Genomic DNA, 20,440 nt, shown 5'->3' with positions numbered 1-20,440 from the left:
TCTTCATGCATGCTAGGGAAGCACTCTACCACTAAGTTAAACTTCCGGCCCCTCATTATACACCAATTTTTCAAATGATGTAAAACAAACAAGGCCATTTACAAAGATATTTCATCTCACTAGTAACAACACAAATATAAATCAAAACCATAAAAGAATCCCTTTACCACACTGGACTGAACAGTTAAAAAGGAATAACAATACAAATGAAGGTGAGAACTAGTAACCACTCTGAGAAGCAATCTGCCCTGTTAAAGCTAACCATATAGCACCTCGCTGACCTACTAATTATACTCTGGGCCAACAGAAATTCTACATACATACAATGAAAAAATGCATATAAAATTGCCTCCAGCTGGGTGCTGGTGGCTCATGCCTATAATCCTAGCTACTCAGAGGCTGAGATCTGAGGATCATGGTTAAAGCCAGCCCAGGCACAAAAATCCATGAAACTCTTATCTCCAGTTAACCACCACAAAACCAGAAGTGGCACTGTGGCTCAAGTGGTAGAGCACTAGCATTGAGCTGAAGAGCTCAGGGACAGGGCCCATGCCCAGAGTTCAAGCCCCACAATCAAAAACAAAACCAAAAAAAATTGCCAAGTGAAACCTTGAAAAGTCCCTCAACTTTAAGATGAGTGTTCAAGGTTAACTTGAAAGGCAAAGATCAGGAAGACCGTAGTTCAAGGCTAGCCCATGCTCAGCAAGACATGCATCCATCTCAACAAGTAAACAAGGTAGTAATGGCACACAACTGTAATCTAAGCTACTAAGGAGGGTATAGGAAGGAAGATTGCCATGCTAGACCAAGCTTATCTAAAAAATAACCAAAGCAAAAGGACAGAGGGCATAGCTCAAGTAATAGAATGTCTATCTAGTAAGCACAAGAAGTTCTTGAGTTCAAGCGCTTGTACAACGAGTGTGAGAGTGTGAGTGTGTGTGTGTGTGTGTGTGTATCTTTAAATTTTACCCTTTAAGTTTCACAGGTGGACTGCTCCTACTATTAACTGCCCCCTCTGTTGTGGGAGAGGGGTGGCAGCTGGGAATCTAAACCCAGGACGTGTTCACACTGGGCACACAGACTACCTCCTCCATCCCGATAGCCACCTACTGTACTACACCCAAGAAAGGTATGATCATAAGCATTCACTGAATTATCAGCTACTCATTCAGATTCTGTTTGAAGCTTTTTAGTTTCTATCTCTTGATTTTTGGGAAAAAGTATAAGGAAAAAGTGCATTGTTCCTACAAGCACAAACTATGAATATCTGATCAGTATGCAGACTCTGGCAGGAAGAGGCATTTAGGAATTTATCTCTACAAAGAAAATAATTCTATTAGTTGTGACAAAGAACACACAGCAAAACCCCCATAAGAGATGTCACAGCTCCTGAAAAGAGAATAACCTCCTCCAAACTTACTGCACAATAGTAGCTTCTTGTTTTGTGATTACCATAACTCCAACCAGCAATGAGAAACCTGGCATCAGAGGTTGTTCCCCCTAAGCTCCTGACAAGACCTAGCCTAAAGCAACATTTGAAATGAGGTAAGTGAGAAAATGCTTTGCCCTATACCTTGCTACTGAAAGGGGGTATAAGAATATTGTGCAAGGCTGATACCCAGGTGTATGTGTTTGCACATAAACGAGTATGTGCAAGAATCTAAATAACTAAAAGCCAAATGCTTCATTTGTCTTATTGGAATTCAAGTTGTGAAAGGTATCTGAGCCAGAGAAACAATTATAACTTAGAAAAACAAAATAATACATGAGATGGAAGAGTCTCCCTCCCCTCTCCTCCCCGCTTTTGTAGGGCTGAGAATTGAACCTGGGGCATAAACTATCCTGAATGAATGTTCCACCACTGAGCTACAACTTGGCCCCTCAAAAGCCACTTAATGGTTTCAATTTTTCTGTTCTTTTTCACTATTTTCTTTTTTCTTCATCATTCACTTCTTCCATTTCTAATCAATGGCTACTCTTTTAAGTGAAAGATAGTACTTTGTACTAGGAAGTGTTACACAAGAGCTTTATCTCTACCTTAACCGTCTCCACTGCCTACCTACCTACCTACACACATATTAATTTAAATAAGCTTGTCAATACAGCAAAGCCAAAAGTACAGACAGCTGGCACGTGCTGGCAAGAGGAGAAATTCAGTTTTGCTTTACAATGGAAAAGTACTCACTCTTTGAGACCAAGCTACCAGTGGGTCAACATCCACGCCTCAGAAGATCCAACAAGTTGGCTTTGTGCATGCCATAGTACATCCTTCAACAGCACTGACTGACTGCCACTGACAGGAAGCCACAGAAGGAAGGCAGCAGTGCACATCCAATGCCAATGTATCAACCTGCTCTTCCAGTCACAATAACAGATCACCCAATCGCACAGGCCCTCCACTCTGAGGACAACCCCAGCAATGGAGTAACCAGTTAGGTCAGAAAATGCTGCCTGACTTCTAGACTTGTGACAACAGCACTACCGCCAAGGAAATACTTCATGGTGTTGATTCTGAGTAACGGAAGTAGGACAAGAACCTATCCTGCTACTATCCTCCAGGCCACAGGATGATTATCTATCAACTCATCAGGGCTGTAGCAAGAAAATCAGAGGGCCTTTCCAGACCGTGGAGTAAGCCTAGACTCAGTTCAGCTACCTCAGAACAGAAAAACCAGCACTTCCTGCTACATCTTTCAACACAGATAAGGAAGTCTCTAATCAACTGCTCCTCTGAAGTATTTCTTAAAATAATTAAGCCAGGGACTGGGAATTTGACCTAGTGGTAGAGTGCTTTCCTAGCATACAAGAAACCCAGATTCAATTCCTCAGTACCAGACATAGAGAAAAAAAACAGAAATGATGCCGTGACTCAAGTGGTAGAGCTCTTGCCTTGAGAAAGCCCTAGGACAGCACTCAGGCCCTGAGTTCAAGCCCCAGAACTGGCAAAAATAATAGTAATTAAGAATAGTAACTATTCTTAATTATTATTATTATAGTCTACGTGCCTGAACAAAAGGCTTTTGAACAACTCATGCTTCGTCTCTCCCTATCAGAATAGCAGAAACTCTCTTCTAGATTTCTTCAAAGTTTCTACCAAAACACCACAACCTAAAATAAACAAGCAAAGAACAAAAAGAATTTTGAACTGAAATTCTAAAGGACTGGATTCTGGACAGTGATATCGAAGGCAGAAAAATGGCACAAAGCAATCCTGTCCCTTGGATGGCCCAAACTAACAGACACTGAGAACATGCCACAGGTGGGAAAACTGGTACATTCAAAATTCAATCCTGGGTTAAAGTTTGTAGCTCTAACCAACAAAAATGCTACTATGTGGAGCTAGGCTCCAGTGGCTCATAACTGCAAAGCTAGCTACTCTGGAGAACAAGATCTGAAGGATCACTGTTTCAGGCCAGTCTGAGACTTCCTATCAACAGCTGAACAAGACAGTGCACGCCTTTCATTCCAGCTACACAGGAGGTTGAAGTGAGAAAGACCACAGCTCCAGGCCAGCCAGTGAACAAACCTAAAAATCCAGTCTCAAGTTAATTGATAGGTAGATGTCATGCACCTCTCATCCTAGCTATGTAAGAAGGGTAAATAAGCATATATTCAAGACCCCATGTAAAATAAAACCAGAGAAGAGGGGAATGAATGAGACTGATCAAGGTATACATATATGAACATGTCAAATAAGATGCCCTTGTACAACTAATTGATGCTAATAAAATATATAGGAAAGTCAGACACTGGTGGCTCACACCTGTAATCCTAGCTAGTTAGAAGGCTGAGAGCTAAGGATCATGGTTCAAAGCCAGCGCTGGCCGGAAAGTCCATAAGACTCTTATCTCCAAGCAAGCAACAGAAAACTGGAAGTGGCACTGAGGCTCAAAATAGTAGAGCACTGGCCTAGAGCTAAAGAGCTCAGGGACAATACCCAGCTCCAGGGTTCAAGGCCCACAACCAACCAAAAAAGGAAAAGAAAAAGAAAAATAGAAAAACAAAACAGGAAAAAAAGGCTAGAGGCATGGCTCAAGTAGTACATACCACAAAACAGAAGGAAGGGACAAGGAGGGCGGAACAGACAGCTACTTGGTTCATGTGGTCAAGCAGTAGAGTAGCTGCCCGAAAAGCACAAAACCCCAAGTTCGAACCCCAGTACCAACAACAACAAAAAGAATGCTACTAAACATTTTATTAAACACCTGAGCCATGCCCAGCTTTGTGTTATCTACTTTCATATATTCCCTCATTTAATTTTGACTACAGACTTTTGAAGCAGGAACAAAGCCCAGATCTGTTTCCAAAGCATGTGGTTTAATTAATTAACTTTTCCACTCTAAAAAGTATTGAGCTAGCCAGGCCACTGGTGGTTCATGCCTATTATTCTAGCTACTCAGGAGGAGGAGATCTGAGGATGGTGGTATGAAGCCAACCCAAGTAGGAAAGTCCAGGAAACTCTTATCTCCAATAAGCTACTCAGAAAAAGCCAGAAGTGGTGCTATGGCTTAAGTGGTAGAGTGCTTAGCTCTGAGCAAAAGAAGCTCAGGGACAGAGGCCAGGCCCTAAGTTTAAGCCCCAGGACAGTACTCCTTTCAAAAAGCCTTCTTAGGCTGTAAGAAGTCTTTTCCTGGGACCCGGAGTGTGGCCTAATGGTAGAGTGCTTGCTTAGCATGCATGAAGAAGACCCAGGTTCAATTCCTCGGTACCACATACATAGAAAAAAGCTGGAAGTGGTGCTGAGGCTGAAGTGGTAGAGCTATAGCCTTGAAAAAGTCCAAGGACAGTGCTCAGGCCCTGAGCTCAAGCCCAGGACTGGCAAAAAAAAAAAAAAAGTCTCTTCCTACTTGAAATTTCCTCCCTGCTCTACTGTTCCTACAGGGCATATGACATTTTCCTTGTGTGTTTCAGTTGTTTACATTTGTGTCTTACCTTGCTACCTTTAATCCTAAGTTCCCCGAAGGCAAACTCTCTCTCTAGTCACAAGCACAATGCCTTTAAAAAGGCAGGCCCTCAATTATTTGTTTCATACAACACTTATTATAAGTTTCATTCATAAAGATAGACCAAAACAACAATTAAGGTCACCTCATTGTAAGAGATCCTCAAAAAGCCATGTGTTTCCAATACCAGCAGAGGGTGACACCCCAAATAATATCCATTTAATAAATTCCACATCATATTAAAAGGCACTCTTCCTAAATTCTATCACATAGTGAAATGTCATGTTAATACCTTTGACAGTGATGCTGCTGTTCCAGGTTTTATAAGTTTGCCTCCGGTAGAAACTGAAGAGCTGTTTTCAGGCTTAACTTTTTCAGTTGTTTGTGATTTACTTGTCCCAGATACCTTAGGCACTGAGCCAACACTCCTGCTTGCTTTCTTCATTCTGCGCTGCCTCTTGGTGATGCATTTACAATCCAATCTGTGGAAAGAAATGACATTCACACTGAGACAAATCTAGAAGAAAGCTCTTTAGAAACCTGTTTGGGAAGAAATTTGTCATTTGATAAACAAATATATTTGAGAGCTACATGTCTCTACAGAAAATAAATTATGAGCAAATAAAAGAGAAGAAATGATGGAAAATTCTTCAACTTGCTTGTCAGGATGTACTCTAATTCTTTTTTTTTCTTTTTTTTTTTTTTTGCCAGTCATGGGCTTGAGCTCAGGGCCTGAGCACTGTCCTCGGACTTTCTCAAGGCTAGAGCTCTACCACTTGAGCCTCAGCAACATTTCTGGCTTTTTTCTATGTATGTGGTACCGAGGAATTGAACCCGGGTCTTCGCGCATGCTAGGCAAGCACTCTACCACTAGGCCAAACTCCCGGCCCATTCTTTTTTTTTTTTTTTTTTTTTCTGTCAGTTGGGACTTGAACTATGGGCCTAGGCGCTGTCCCTGAGCTCTTAAGGTCAAGACTACTGCCCTACCCCTTGAACCACATCACCACTTCTGCTTTTCTGGTAGATAAGTGGAGATAAGAGTCTATAGGACTTAGCCGGCACAGTGGCTCACGTCTGAAATCCGAGCTACTCAGTAGGCTGAGATCTGAGGATCAAGGTTCAAAGGCAGCCCGGGCACAAAAGAACCTGAGACTCATCTCCAATTAACCTCTAGAAAAACAGGAAGTGGGGCTTGGCTCAAGGGTAGGATGGTAGCCTTGAGCTGAAGAGCTCAGGGACAGCACCCAGGCCCAGAGTCCCAGCCCCATGACCCACCAAAATAAATAGATAATGGAAGGAAGTGGCGCTGTGGCTCAAGGGGTTGAGCAGTGGCCTTGACTGAGAGCTCAGGGACAACACCCAGGTGCAGAGTTCAAGCCCCACAACCAAAAGTAAATAAATAATATAAATTAAGAACCAATACATACATATATACATGCACATACACACACACATAAACTTGATTTGGGCATTTTACTACTAGAAACTCAGATACCACACCATCATCATGAAATGAAGCTAACAGTAATTTCCTATAGCTCAGTGTGAAAGTACTTGCCATACACATACAGGGTCCTGATTAAATCCCCTGTACCACAAAACTAAAAAAAAAGAACAAAAAACAAAAACGGGGGGTGGGCTGGGTGGGGTTAGGAGATGAGGGAGAATAATGAATGGGGCAACACTGACCAGCTGCTGACATGTTGAATTGAATCACTTTTTTGTTGGTGGTGGTGGATGTGGGAGTTGAACTCTGGGCCTGGGCACTGTCCCTGAGCTCTTCAGCTCAAGGCTACTGCCCTACCCCTTGAACAACAGTGCCACTTCCAGTTTTCTGGTGATTATTTGGAAATAAGGGTCTAAGGGACTTACTTTGAGCCACAATCCTCAGATCTCAGACTCCAGAGTATCTAAAATTACACGTGTGAGCCACTGTGTCCAGCTTTTGAATCACTTTTGTACAATTAAAAACAGGAGAGGGGGGAGGCTTGAACTTAGTACCTAGACACAGTCCCTGAAATTTTTTGCTCAAAGCTAGCACTACCACTTGAGCCACAGCTCTACTTCTGGCTTTTTTGATAATTAACTGGCTTTATGCCCACCAGTGCCCAATCAGAAAAATCACTAACTATAAATGAACAAAGATACAATTATAGCTGATTTCCTCAGAAACCATACAATAAAAGAGTGCTAATACTGATTAGTCTTCGTGTAAATATCAAAAATAAATTAATTTAATTAATAAAGACCCAATTTTTCCAAATGGTGACCACTCTTCTTTCTTTCTTTCTTTCTTTCTTTCTTTCTTTCTTTCTTTTTTTCTTTCCTTTGTGTGTATGTGTGTATGTGGGGGTTGGTTGTGGAGCTTGAATAAGGCTACCGCTCTACCACTTTGAGCCATAGAACCACATCCTGGTGAACCACTCTCCCCACCCCATCCCCCCCATCCTAGGGCTTGAACTCAGGGCCTGGGTGCTGTCCCTGAACCTCTTTGTACTCAAGGCTAGCACTTTACCACTTGAGCCACAGCACCACTTCCAGACTTTCCTGAGTAGTTTACTGGAGATAAGGGTCTCACAAACTTTTCTGCCTGGGCTGGTGTCAAACCATGTTCCTCAGACCTCAGCCTCCTGAGTAGGTTGGATGATAGGCAGGAGCCACTGGTACCCAGCTTGGTGAATCAGTCTTAATGGCATTATTTTTATGTCTCAATTACCCACAAGTTCAAAAAAGGCCCAGACACTTAGCCAACCATTATTGCAAGGTTTGTCTATTAGAGAACTTCTACATGAAATTAACATTTTATCTGTAGACTAAAAGGAACAAATTATTTTCTCAAACATAGTAGAAGCCACCTATGGCTTTTCCAGCCTTCCTGACGTGTCACATCGGCACTCATCCCCTGCCTTCATCTAGCCAAGTCAGTATTTGGAATATGAGGTGCTGAGGAGTCAGGCTCATAACTGGTGATCCCTCTAACTCAGGAGGCTGAGAGCTGAGGACTGTGGTTCAAAGCCAGCCCAGGAAAGAAAGTTTATGAGACTCTTATCTCTAATAAACTATCAAAATGCCACAAGTAGAGCTATGGCTCAAATGGCAGAACACTAGCCTTAAGCACGAAAGCTCAGGGACAGCACTCATGCCCTGAGTTCAAACCCCAGAACTGGCAACAACAACAAAAAAGTACTTCTCACAAAAACTGTGATGTGGCCTCTATACGCTAACTTAATCTCTCACATGTATTTGTCACAAAGTAGTCCTTTAAAAACATAAAATAGATGTCCTGTTTCCAAAATTGAAGGGAAAGTCACTGAAGCCCTCCCTCCAACCTCTCCCAGGCAGTAGGAACCGTAGGCCCCAGGCGGAACCTAGCACAGGCCATTTAGCCCTGGTAAGAGTCCACCCAGAGGGCATTTACAGTAGAATCTATAGAGGACAGTTCTCACTGGTCAGTCTTTCTCAAGTCACAACAGTCTCAATCCAAACTCTACTATCAACCCAGTGCTCCACCGGAGCAACGTACCCATGTGCAATTAATTCCTTAAGAATCTGCACCTTTGAATTCAGTAACCATCTCACTGTGACAAGACTGTCTTGTCCAATCTGCTCTTTCTAGATTTATCTACTTGTTCTGTGGGTCAGTGCTGGATTTTTTTTTGAACAAAGAGGTGATTCTGGGGATACAACACAGAGTCTAGAATATGCTAAGAATGCACTCTGTCACCACGTTACATTCCCGAGCCTATTGCTTGTATTTGTAAACAAAAAAAATTTATTCTGAGACACTAGTTATCGTGTTATTTAATGGAAAATACAGTGCCATATAATAGATAGGAAATGTACTGACAGCTCTAGATCTCTGTATTAAAGTTATAAAAGTAAAATGCTTAGCTCTAACAATATTTAATTTGTAGATACTTATTACTTCATGATTACTTAAGACATGGGTGGAGACATAAACTGCTTTCATTACAGAAATAAACCACTCATTTCAAAGACTACCATCTGGGTGGCCAGAACTCTAACCAGATGTCTGGTAAGGACAACCTCCTTAGGACAGGATTTCAAGCTCCAGAAACCCTGCCTAACCTAATTATATATCCAAAGCCACACAGGAAGTTCCAGAGTTTCTCGTGTATCTACAAGAAGGTATGATTAAAACCTACTGAGGGGGTGGGGAGTTTGGCCTAGTGGTAGAGTGCTTGCCTAGCATGCACAAAGGCCAGGGTTCAATTCCTCAATAACACATACAAAGAAAAGCCAGAAGTGGTGCTGTGGCTCAAGTGGTAGAACACTAGCCTTGAGGAAAGCCCAAGGACAGTGCTTAGGCCCTAAGTTCAGTCCCCAGGACTAGAAGGGAAAAAAAAAAAAAAGCAAACCACAGACTACTAATTTAAAAAAAAATGTCTTGGAGAGCCAACTTACAGGACATCCCACATGCACTATCACTTAGCATTAGGATGCTCTAACAGTAAATGCTTGTAGACATCAACAAGCACATACTAAGGCAAGTTAAGTACCACTTGACTTTTTTTTTTCTTTTTGGTCCATGTACTTCTTTCAAGAAAAGAAATAAATATATGGGAAAGAGATAAATACACAGGCAACACATACATACACACACACACACACACACACACACACACACACACACACACACACACACACAGAGCAAGTCAAGTAAGCTAACTGCTGGTGGCTTATGCCTGTAATCCTAACTACACAAGACTGAGACCTAGAGGATCATGATCTGAAGCTACCTAAGGCAGAAAAATCTCTAAGATTCCATCTCCAAATAGTCAGCTAAATGATGGAACTGGAAGCATGACTCAAGTGGTACAATGCCAGCCATGAGCAAGAAAGCCAAGCAAGAGATTAGGCCTTGGGTTTAAGCCTTCATACTAGCACAGATAAAACAATAAATACTGTTGAGTGAGATAAGTCAAGACCAAAGGAACAGATGGCGCATGGTATCCTTAATATGTGGCTATTAGATCCAAACAGTACAAGAGCCAGGACTCTCAATATTTGCATACCCAATGCTATGGACATGGTATTAGAAATATAAACACAATTACATAGACTTAAAAACCTATGACTCTATAGATACAATGTTTGATTTCACAAATTAATATGTATCTATGATATACAAATCCTTAGCCTAATTTTGATTATGTTCTAAAAACTAAGTGCCAGTAATTGTATATAGAGATTCCCTTCTTGAATACTTGTTTGTTAAACATGTCATTTGAAATATGATATAAAAATCAATGTTAATAAATTCTTTAATTAAAAAAATGAAAAAAATAAATACATACAACACACTTTTATATTTATTATGCTAGCAGAATATTTAGTCCCAGCTGGGATATAACCCTATCTCAATAATAATGATGAAGATAAAGAGGAGGAGGAGGAGGAGGAGGAGGATGGTAATGATGATAATAATATCTAATCCCCAATTCTGCTGGGGAATGGAGTACATGCTTCACAGATAAGAAAGTATAGGCTCAAATAAAAAATTCTAGGAGCATAGGTATGGCTTAAATACAGGCATGCCCAATGAAGACAGTAGGCAATTTATGAGAATCGGTCAAGCCCTGGATACAGGACAATGATCCACAGAGATTGGTTATAATGGTGCTATCATTAGATTTGCGGCCCTGAAAAATGCATCTTGGGGTTGTTGTGCAAAGTAAACTTAAGGGCCACAGAATGGGCACATCAGATGAGAGGAAATGGGACTACATGTCTTCCCTCTAAACTACTTTTCTCTCTGCTTTAAATCTAAGCTCTCCAGCCAACAGTAGTACTCCAGCCTGCAGCTCTCCTAGTATCTGAAGACTGCCTTGTGTTCCCTTCAAACAGCCCCTCCCAGGCCAGATACTCTTTAATTCCTGCACCCTCTGTATCTACAGGCATCAGAGTATGGGGATACCTAGAAGCTCACACAGATACCAGAAAAAAATGTGACCTGGCAAGTACAGTGTGTCAATCATTCCCGAGTATCAACATGCTGGGTTGCTCTCAGTCTAAGGAGAAAGAGGAAGGAAAAAAAAAACCTGCTCTTCTAGAAGGTACCAAAGGCACATACTGAGTTCATGATTACCTAATACTTTCTAGTCTGTCACTGAAACTGCTGTTAAAAGTACTTTTCTCCTTTCATCAAACTTTTCAAACGTGCACAAATTTTTAAGAACTACATAGTAAGCATCCCATTTTTCTTCTCCTTTTTATAGATGTGTAATTTCTATTGTGAAAAAATGTACACTATTGTATTTTGAATTTTTCAGTTGGTCAGCTTTAGATGAAAGCTCCAGTCTTTGACGTACTTTTGGTGTATCTGAGACAGAGACTCACTGTGTAGTCCAGACTGTATGGTACTTGTACTCCTCCTGTCTCACCCTCCTGAGTGCTACAACTGCAAGCCAGTAACTACGAGTAGGATAACGAAGGACACCTTTAAATTCTGACTTTCATATGACACTCTAAAATTACCCTCCCTGCTAACGTGTTATCTTCACATTAAGTCCATTTAACTTCTTCAACAATAAAACAGAAGCTGAAGCTGGGTACTGTTTGGATCACCCCTGTAATCCTAGCTCCTCAGGAGGTTAAGATCTGAGGATCACAGTCTGAAGCCAGACTGGGTAGCCAGGAAAGTCTATACAACTCTGATCTCCAATTAACCACCAAAAAAAAAAGTCTTGAGCAAAAAAAAAAAAAAAAAAAGCCATGGGCAGTGCCTAGGCTCTGAGTTCAAGACCCAGGACAGGCGAAAGGAAGGAAGGAAGGAAGGAAAGAAGGAAGGAAGGAAGGAAGGAAGGAAGGAAGGAAGGAGAACCTAAACTCAAGGGAATCTAAGGTACTTCCAATTCCAAAAACTTTATAATTCACATACTACATAATAATTTTACATAGGACAAAGCAATGATAAGGCTGTGACATACCATCATACCATAAGAAGCTCCCTCCAGGCCTCTCATCCAGTATATAAGAGACAAGAGACCTGGGTCCACGCTTCAGCCTTGTCATATGATTTGTGTGACTAAGGGAAAACCATTTAATTACTTTGTATCTTAGAAATGTCCTCTTCCTATAAATAGAAATTGATCAAATCTAACTTGAGCTACTGTACAAAACAGCACATGTAAGCCAATGAGAGCTGAAATCTTTGCATACAACTACAGGAGTTATTTCACCGGGACTCAAAGGTCAGAAAACTAGTGCCACAAGTCAAGATGAAGGATGGCAATTTTATTGGAGTGATTCAGAAACCCCACCCTCTCCAATCATCCACCCATGAAGGACACACCAACCAGGTTCCATTAGTGATGTCAAAAGGAACTTATAAACTTATTTTCACTGTTATACTGCATCAGGATCCATCCTGAATTGGAAACACAAACTGTAAAGGAAACCACATGGAAGTCCTGAGGCCAGTTCCTGGATGAGAGATGCTTTCAGCTCAGGCATTTTTGGGATAGGAACCTTTGTAGGTAACAACAGGAATGGTTCCAACCTCTCCCATCATACTCACACCAGGATTCTGACTATTGTCACTAATTTTTCCCTTTAAATTCCTCCAACAGAATCTTTTCCTCCAACAGAATCTTTTCTCCCACTTGTAGAAAATGTATAACTACTTAAAACCATTTAACTGCTATCTGATGGATTTAAGTTCTCTGTACTGACTTTTTAAAACTATTATCCATAGCTGGGTGCTGTGGCTCACACCTGTAATCCTAGCTACTCAAGAGGCTATATCTAAAGATCATGGTTCAAAACCAGCTTGGTCTGTGAGACTCTTACCTCTAATTAACCACCAGAAGTGGCACTATGGCTCAAAGTGGTAGAGTAGTAGTAGTCTTGAGCTGAAGAGCTCAAGCACAGTGCCCAGGTCCAGAGTTCAAGCCCCACAACTGGAAAAAGAAAAAAAAAAAAAAACACCTACTATCCATGAGGCTCACCTAACCACTTCCAATCAAATCTGTACCCTGGGGCAAGTTATTTAACCTCTCTGAAATCTCAGTTTCCTCATACATAAAACAGGACTGGTAATTCTACGTACCTTATAAGGTATATGGAATTACATGAGAGGATTAAATGAAATAATGAACTGAAGAACTTACCAGGGTGGCAGCCCACAGGAAAGACCAGATAAATAATGAGGTATCATGATTTCCAAAACATATCATGCCCTGAGTATGACTAATGCCTTATTAAAGTGAAGGCAGCAACTCAAAAGACACTTTGTAAGAGAAACCCTTTATAAAGAATGATGAAAGACTGTTTTACTTAGTACTTACATTAAATTATATACTATGGCACATAAGATGTCAACAAACAACACTAGCTTCTAGTTCTTTCTCACCAAAAATTACACGTGAGGAAGTACTGAAAATATATGGTACAGAAATGATAACTGATAAATGATATAATACACAGAAATGATAATTGAGACTAACACTGCAACTCTACATCTGGCACCATCTACATGGCCTTGAGCAAGTCATCCTTGTTTGTAAAGAAAGGTGAATTAGGATCTTTGTTTTAGCTTCTCAAAAACTCCATTCATGGCCAGGAGTATGGCCTAGTGGTAGAGTACTTGCCTAGCATGCATGAAACCCTGTGTGTTCAATTCTTCAGTACCACATACAGAAAAAGCTGGAAGTGGTGCTGTGGCTCAAGTGGTAGAGTGCTAGCCTTCAGCAAAACAAGCTCAGACACAGTGTCCAGGCCCTGAGTTCAAGCCCTAGGATTGGCAAAAGAAAAAACAAACAAACAAACAAAAAAACAAAAAAAACCCCTCTTTTCAGGATTTATGTCTTTAGAACCAGAAATCAAAACTTAGTTCAGAGGGGCTGGGAATTTGGCCTAGTGGTAGAGTGCTTGCCTAGCATGCATGAAGACCCGGGTTCGATTCCTCAGTACCATATACATAGAAAAAAGCCAGAAATGGTGCTGAGGCTCAAGTGGTAGAGCTCTAGCCTTGAGAAAAGGCCAAGGACAGTGCTCAGGCCCTGAGCTCAAGCCCAGAACTGGCAAAAAAAAAAAAAAAAAAAAAAAAAAAACTTAGTTCAGAGAAAATATTGCTTATTAGGAGACAGAGGAGAGAGGGGGGAGGGGAAGGGAGAGAGAAGGACAGAGAGGGAGACAGAGGGAGAGAGTAGAGAGAGGGAAAGAGAAGGAAAGAACAGGAGAGAGAGGGAGAGAGAGTGTAACAGGTTTGAACCCTCCTCAGAACCTCTCATTTGCTAGGCAGAGGCTCTACCATCAAAACCACACCTCTAGTACTAATAATAATTTTTTATGCCTATCAATATTCTACTAAAAATCCACAAAGCATTTGACACAATTTAAATACATTTATCTTTTACAAAATTGTATACTCGAGATGCAGGAAACATAATAAAATTGATAAATTAACAGCAGGGTTAAACAGAGGCATTACAGTCAAAAGAAAACTAACTCGTGAGCCCTGCACGGTGGCGCAGTGGCTCACACCTGTAATCCTAGCTACTCAGAAGGTTGAGATCTGAGGATCAAGGTTCAAAACCCAGGACTGACAAAAAAAAAAAAACTACATAAATCAGTAAGTGAGCATCAGATCAATCAAAATCAACAACTAATATGATTAAAAGAAAATCAACTAATTTTCTTGATTTGCTGATTTTCTTTTAATCATATTAGTTGCTAAAAAGCAAATTTTGAAGAAAAAAGTGCTAGTAAAAAAATGTGTCTCAGGCTGGAGGTGTGGCTTAGGGCAAAGCAACTGCATGGCAAAAGTGAGGCTCTGAGTTCAAACACTAGCATCACAGTTTACAAAAGTTTTAATAATACAGCCAATTGATCTTACCTGAATTCTTCCACACACATGGAGGCTTTTGACCTTATTTCTTTGAGACAATACGTATTTATGAAATAAGGGCATGTGTGTTATTTCCATACATGCACACAAAGCATTCTGGACAGATTCACCCTTCCACTACAATCCCACTGTCCTTCTTCCTCCTGACCTTTACTTTTTTCTTTTTTTGTCAGTCGTGGGGCTTGAACTCTGGGCCTGGGTGCTGTTCCTTAAGCTCTTCAGCTCAAGGCTAGCGTTCCACCACTTGAGCCACAGCACCATTTCCAGGTTTTTCTATGTATGTGGTATTGAGGAATCAAACCTGGGTCTTGGTGCATGCTAGGCAAGCGCTCTTCCACTAGGTCAAACTCCCAGCCCCCTACCAACCTTTCTGAAACAGCATTTGGTGGATTTCATTATGCTTTTACTGAGGGGGGAGGTGTTCCTGTGCCTTGTTTCTCTCCACCCCTGTGTAGTCCCTCCTTTTCCCCTACTCCCTCCAGATGATCCCCATCCATGCTGTCCCCCTTTTATATTCATGTGTGCTACCTCTGACGTATCATCATTTAAATCTACACTCCAAAGACGTACAAGAGCAGTGTCTGGCTCTCTGAGCTTGCTTTATCTCATTCAAGATGATCACCTCCATTCATCTGCCTACAAATGATGTCATTTAAATTTCTTTATAGCTCAGTAATATTCCATGTTGAGTAACATTAATCTGCTGATAGGAATCTAGGAAGATTCCAGAGTTTGGTTACTATGAACAATAAACATCTTTTTGTAAATTGACTTATCCTCCTTTGGATATATATCCAACAGTGGCATGATAAGGTCATAAGTCAGGTCAAATTTTAGCTTTTTCAGGAATCTCTGTACTGATTTCCTTAGCGGCTGGACTAGCTTACATTTCCACCAACACTGTATAAAGCTTCCTTTCCCCGACCTATATCCTTAGAATCATTTACTGCTGTCTTCTTGATGACTGCCATTCTAACTGTAATGAGATGAAATAGTTTTGATATGAATTTCTTTAATGTCTATAGCATTTCATGTATTGTCGCTTGCATTTCTTCTTTTGGAGAACTGTTCAATTGCCCAGTTATTAACTGGATTATTTGTTCTTTTGCTTAATTCAAGCTCTTCATGTATTCTGCATATTAATCCTTTATCCATTAAACAGCTGGCAAAGGTGTTTTTTTTTTTTCCTATTCTGTGGATTGTCTTTGCAGTCTACAATGGTTTCTTTTGATGTCCAGAAACTTTTTCATGTGATGCACTCTCATCCCTCGCTGCTCTTATTTTTGAGCTATGTTTCTAATCTTTCTTATAAATTACAGCACAAGTCCACAGAAAACATTGATGGATTTTTTTCTCCCCTCCCCACCCCTCTCTTCTCTCTTTTTGACAGTGGTGGGAACTGAATTGAGCATTCTATGCTTGGGCCACACCTTCAGAGCCTACACCGGCCTACTTCTAAGACAGAGTCTCACTAATTTTTCCCAGTCACAACTCTTCATTAAGCTACATCTACTTGTGGGATATGGAGGGGGGAAGTTAATTACCAGTAACCCTAACTCTAAAGGTCATAACATAACAAAGTTCTATTTTCAATTGTTCTAGTGAGAGAAAATGCCATTCGTGCTGACAATTTTTCTTGATTATTCTGTAAGACTAAACATAGTGAGTACTTAGAAAGAATTAGAAGCTCCTTTGATTTTTTTTTCAAGCTGGAAACATATAACTCTTACCCTTCTAATAGCTTTTCAAAGAATAACAGAGCAAAATAACCTTACTTTACATCAAGCCTTCTCAGACCCAATTCTGGAAGATCTTTTTTTAATACAAGCTGCTGAAAAGGTCTATTGATAATACTTAGCATTCCAGACAAGTGACAAGGCTAGAAAAAGACAACCCAGAAGAATTTCTGGCTATACTACACAAATGATTTTTCCAGATTTAGTACAAAACAAATTTGTTCCCAAAGTTCAAACTGCCAGAATGCAAGAAACTTTGAGTTCCCTGGCCACCCCTTCTCAGCCAATGTCTATTGGTATTTAGAAAAAAGAAAATGTTTATTCAGGACCTCTTCAAATCATGGCTTTATGTGCAGGCATTTGGCAGGCAGTCACAAACTTACACAATACTGTATTCACAAAATAAACTTCTTCTGGCTGTATTTAATTAAAATGCCAATTTATATGCTTCTACATTTGTAACAAACTCTACTGAAAAATACAAAAATAAAACACTTTTTATGTTCTATAGTAATTCAGCATAATAATGTAAAAACTTTTTGAAAACTTTACATGCTTAGATTTGCAAATGTTTTGACAATGTCAAAAAGGAAGCCTTTCTAAAAATTAAAACAGATTAGAATTCAAATTAAGTTTGGTAAAAATGACGTTTCTCTTCAACCAACTTTTTACTGGCTAGGTTTTATGAATAAAAATGAATAAAAAGTGATATGGAGTTGGGCACCAGTGGCTTACATCTGTAATATGATTGCTCAGGAGGCTAAGATCTAAGGATCATGGTTTGAAACTAGCCCAAAGAAGGAAAGTATGTGACTTTTATGTCCAATTAACCATTTAAAAAAAAAAAAAAAGCCCAAGCTCAGAGAGACAAATGTCTCATGTGTTCTCTCATATTTGGAAGCTAGACCTAAACTACATGGGAACAGGACTCTAGGCATTCATTCACATGCAGTGAGACGAAAGGAAGATACTCTTAGGAGATAATCACAAAGGCACACCACCCACATGCATCTGATCAGATAAAGTAATATTTATCAAAATGAACTCCAGGAAATTGAAACATTTTTCCTTTGTTGTTGTTTCGTTTTCTTTTCCTTTTGTATTGTTTGTTTTTCTGTCTTCAGGAAGGGAAGAGGGCACAGAAATGGAGGGACAAAGGGTAAACAAATAGAGCAGTGGTACTCACTAGACACTATGCTGAAAATGAACTCGACAACTTGTGGGTGGTGGACTGGGAATGTGGCTTAGTCTTAAGAGTGCTTGCCTAGCATGCATGAAGCCCTCAGTTCCATTCCTTAGTATCACATACACAGAAAAAGCCACAAGTGGTGCTGTGGCTCAAGTGGTAGAGCACTAGAATAAAAGAAACACGGGGACAGTGCCCAGGACCTGAGTTCAAGTCCCCCAGGACTGGCCAAAAAAAAAAAAAAAAAAAAAAAAACACAAACAACTTGTTGGTAGGGCTGGGAGGGAAAAACTGGGAAAGCGCAAGGGAAGGGGTGATATTGTCCAAAAAGGAATGTACTCTGAGACCCAGAACATGGCCTAATGGTAGAGTACTTGCTTAGCATTCATAAAGCCCTGGGTTCAATCCCTCTGTACCATATACACAGAAAAAGCAGGAAGTGGTGTGTGATTCAAGTGGTAGAGCACTAGCCTTGAGGAAAGCCTAAGGACAGTGCTCAAGCCCTGAGTTCAAGCCCCAAAACTGGCAAAAAAGAGAAAAAAAAATCACTCGGTACCTGGCTTATATATCTGTAACCTCTCTGTACATCATCTTTATAAATAATAAAAATAAATAGATAAAACTTAAGCCAAAAGTGGAGGCAGCCTTAAATAAAAAAGCCAAATGACAGTGTGAGGCTCTGAATTTAAACCCTAGTGCCCCTCCATACACACGAATATTTCTATGAGTTCTTTAGCCTTGTTTCTACAAATACAAAGCAATGTATTCAAGAGGGGAAGAAACGCAGGTGTGGCTCACACCTATAATCCTAGCTAATCAGAAGGCTGAGATCTGAAGATCACAGTTCAAAGTCAAGCCAAGCACTAAAGTGTGAGATTCTTTTTTTTTTTTTCTTTTCTTTTTTTGCCAGTCCTGGGCTTGAGCTCAGAGTCTGAGCACTGTCCTTGGACTCTCTCAAGGCTAGAGCTCTACCACCTGAGCCTCAGCACCACTTTCGGCTTTTTTCTATGTATATGGTACTGAAGAATTGAACCCGGGTCTTCATGCATGCTAGGCAAGCATTCTACCACTAGGCCAAACTCCTGGCCCTAAAGTGTGAGATTCTTATCTCTAATTAACCACCAGAAAACTGGAAGTGGCACTGTGGCTCAAAGTGCTAGCCTTGAGCTAAAGAGTTGAGGGATAGCGCCCAGGCCCAAAGTTCAAGCCCCGCGACAAACAAAATAAGGGGGAAAAAAAAAAAAGAGGGAAAAGAACAATTTTGCTTGACACTGAACATTGTCGTAGAAATTTCTGATTGTCACAACTTGGGGGAACTAGTGAGCTACTGCTGATGTGGATTATGAAAATAGTTCAAAGCCAGGCAGCAGAGACAAATTCAAAACTCTTATCCCCAGTTAACTAGCAAAAAGTCAGAAATGGAGATATGATTCAAGTGGTAGCATACCAGCCTAGTAAGAGTACAAGATCATGAGTATAAGCCCTAGTACATGCAAGTGCACATACACCAATCTCAAGAAAAGTTCTTACCCCACATCCCATCCCATCCCACCCTCATTCCCCCATGAAATATGGCTGAAAGGACCTATGTCTCACAAACTAGCAATCACACCTGGTTTCCTACACATGAGTTCAATTCTTAAGGCACTTAATAATAGATCCACAGGCAACTGTATATAGAATTCTTTCTCCTCTGGTCTCTCCTAGAAAGCATAGGGGCCAGGAGTTTAGCCTAATCGTAGAATGCTTGCCTACCAGGCACAAAGGCCCAGTTTCTATTCCTCCGTACCATATACACAGACAAAGCCACAAATGGTGCTGTGGTAGAATGCTAGCCTTGAGAAACCTCAGGGACAGTGCTCAGGCCCTAAGTTCAAGCCCCAGGACTGGCAAAAAAATAAATAAAAATAAAAAGCACAAAACAAGGGGAAGGGGGTTTAGTGGTGTGGCTAAAACAGTAGAATACCTGCCTTGTAAGTGTGAGATCTCAGATTTAAACCAAGAAGAAAATAAAACTACCCATAAAAAAAAAGGCAGCCTCATTTGTAATAATAAGTACACATCTAAGACTCTCCTAGCAGAGGATTACAATAGTGCAAAACCTAGATACATAAAGCCATATAGGATGAGACTAAATGAAAGGATTTTTAGGATATGGAAACAAGAGCTTTATCTTGTGTGATTGTTGTTTTTAATGTACTGTTATTTCTCTTCTCTTTTGTTGCCTTTTGGTTAATCTCATAGTTACAGTATCTGACTTTGTTACCTGGCATAGTGTATATATGTTTGTTTATTTGAAATAGAAAAAGGAAGGGGAGAAACAGGATGATTGGGAGGGGGTGGGGAGAGGGAAAAGGGGACAAAAACATGAGAAGGGCTATCAATGTGTGAGGAGTAATGCACCTACTATCTGGTGAATCTAACTGTAATCCCTCTATACATTACAATTTTAAAAAATGCAAGAAACAAAAAAAGGGAGGAGGGCTGGTAGTTTAGCCTAATGGTAGAGTGCTTGCCTAGCATGCACAAAGACCTGGGTTCAATTCCTCCATATCACATACATAGAAAAAAGCTAGACTGTATTCTTTCATGGACGTCTTGCCCTTCCAAGAAAAAAAAGGGGGGAAAAAGCCAAAAAGAAAAAGAAAAAAAAAAAAGGAAGACATTTGTTTAGTTTACTGTGAAATGAACGGTATGGTTTATT

The 20,440-nt window shown here is 40.5% G+C and overlaps 1 protein-coding gene across 1 annotated transcript in view; it reads right to left on the bottom strand.

Moving 5' to 3' along the window:
- The window catches only part of Specc1l (sperm antigen with calponin homology and coiled-coil domains 1 like), a 143,298-nt gene that overhangs the window by 106,885 nt on the left and 15,973 nt on the right, over positions 1-20,440 (bottom strand). The window contains exon 2 of the mRNA XM_090320687.1: positions 5,236-5,425. Coding sequence (XP_090176813.1) covers positions 5,236-5,388 — 153 coding nt within the window. The 5' untranslated portion in view covers positions 5,389-5,425. The remainder of the gene's footprint in view (positions 1-5,235; positions 5,426-20,440) is intronic.

Source organism: Megascapheus bottae, chromosome 28 (assembly GCF_031878675.1).
Source record: "Megascapheus bottae isolate mThoBot1 chromosome 28, mThoBot2.hap1, whole genome shotgun sequence".
Taxonomy (NCBI): Eukaryota; Metazoa; Chordata; class Mammalia; order Rodentia; family Geomyidae; genus Megascapheus; species Megascapheus bottae.
The sequence above is the reverse complement of the archived record's forward strand: the minus strand, read 5'-3'. Positions and strand labels throughout refer to the sequence as shown.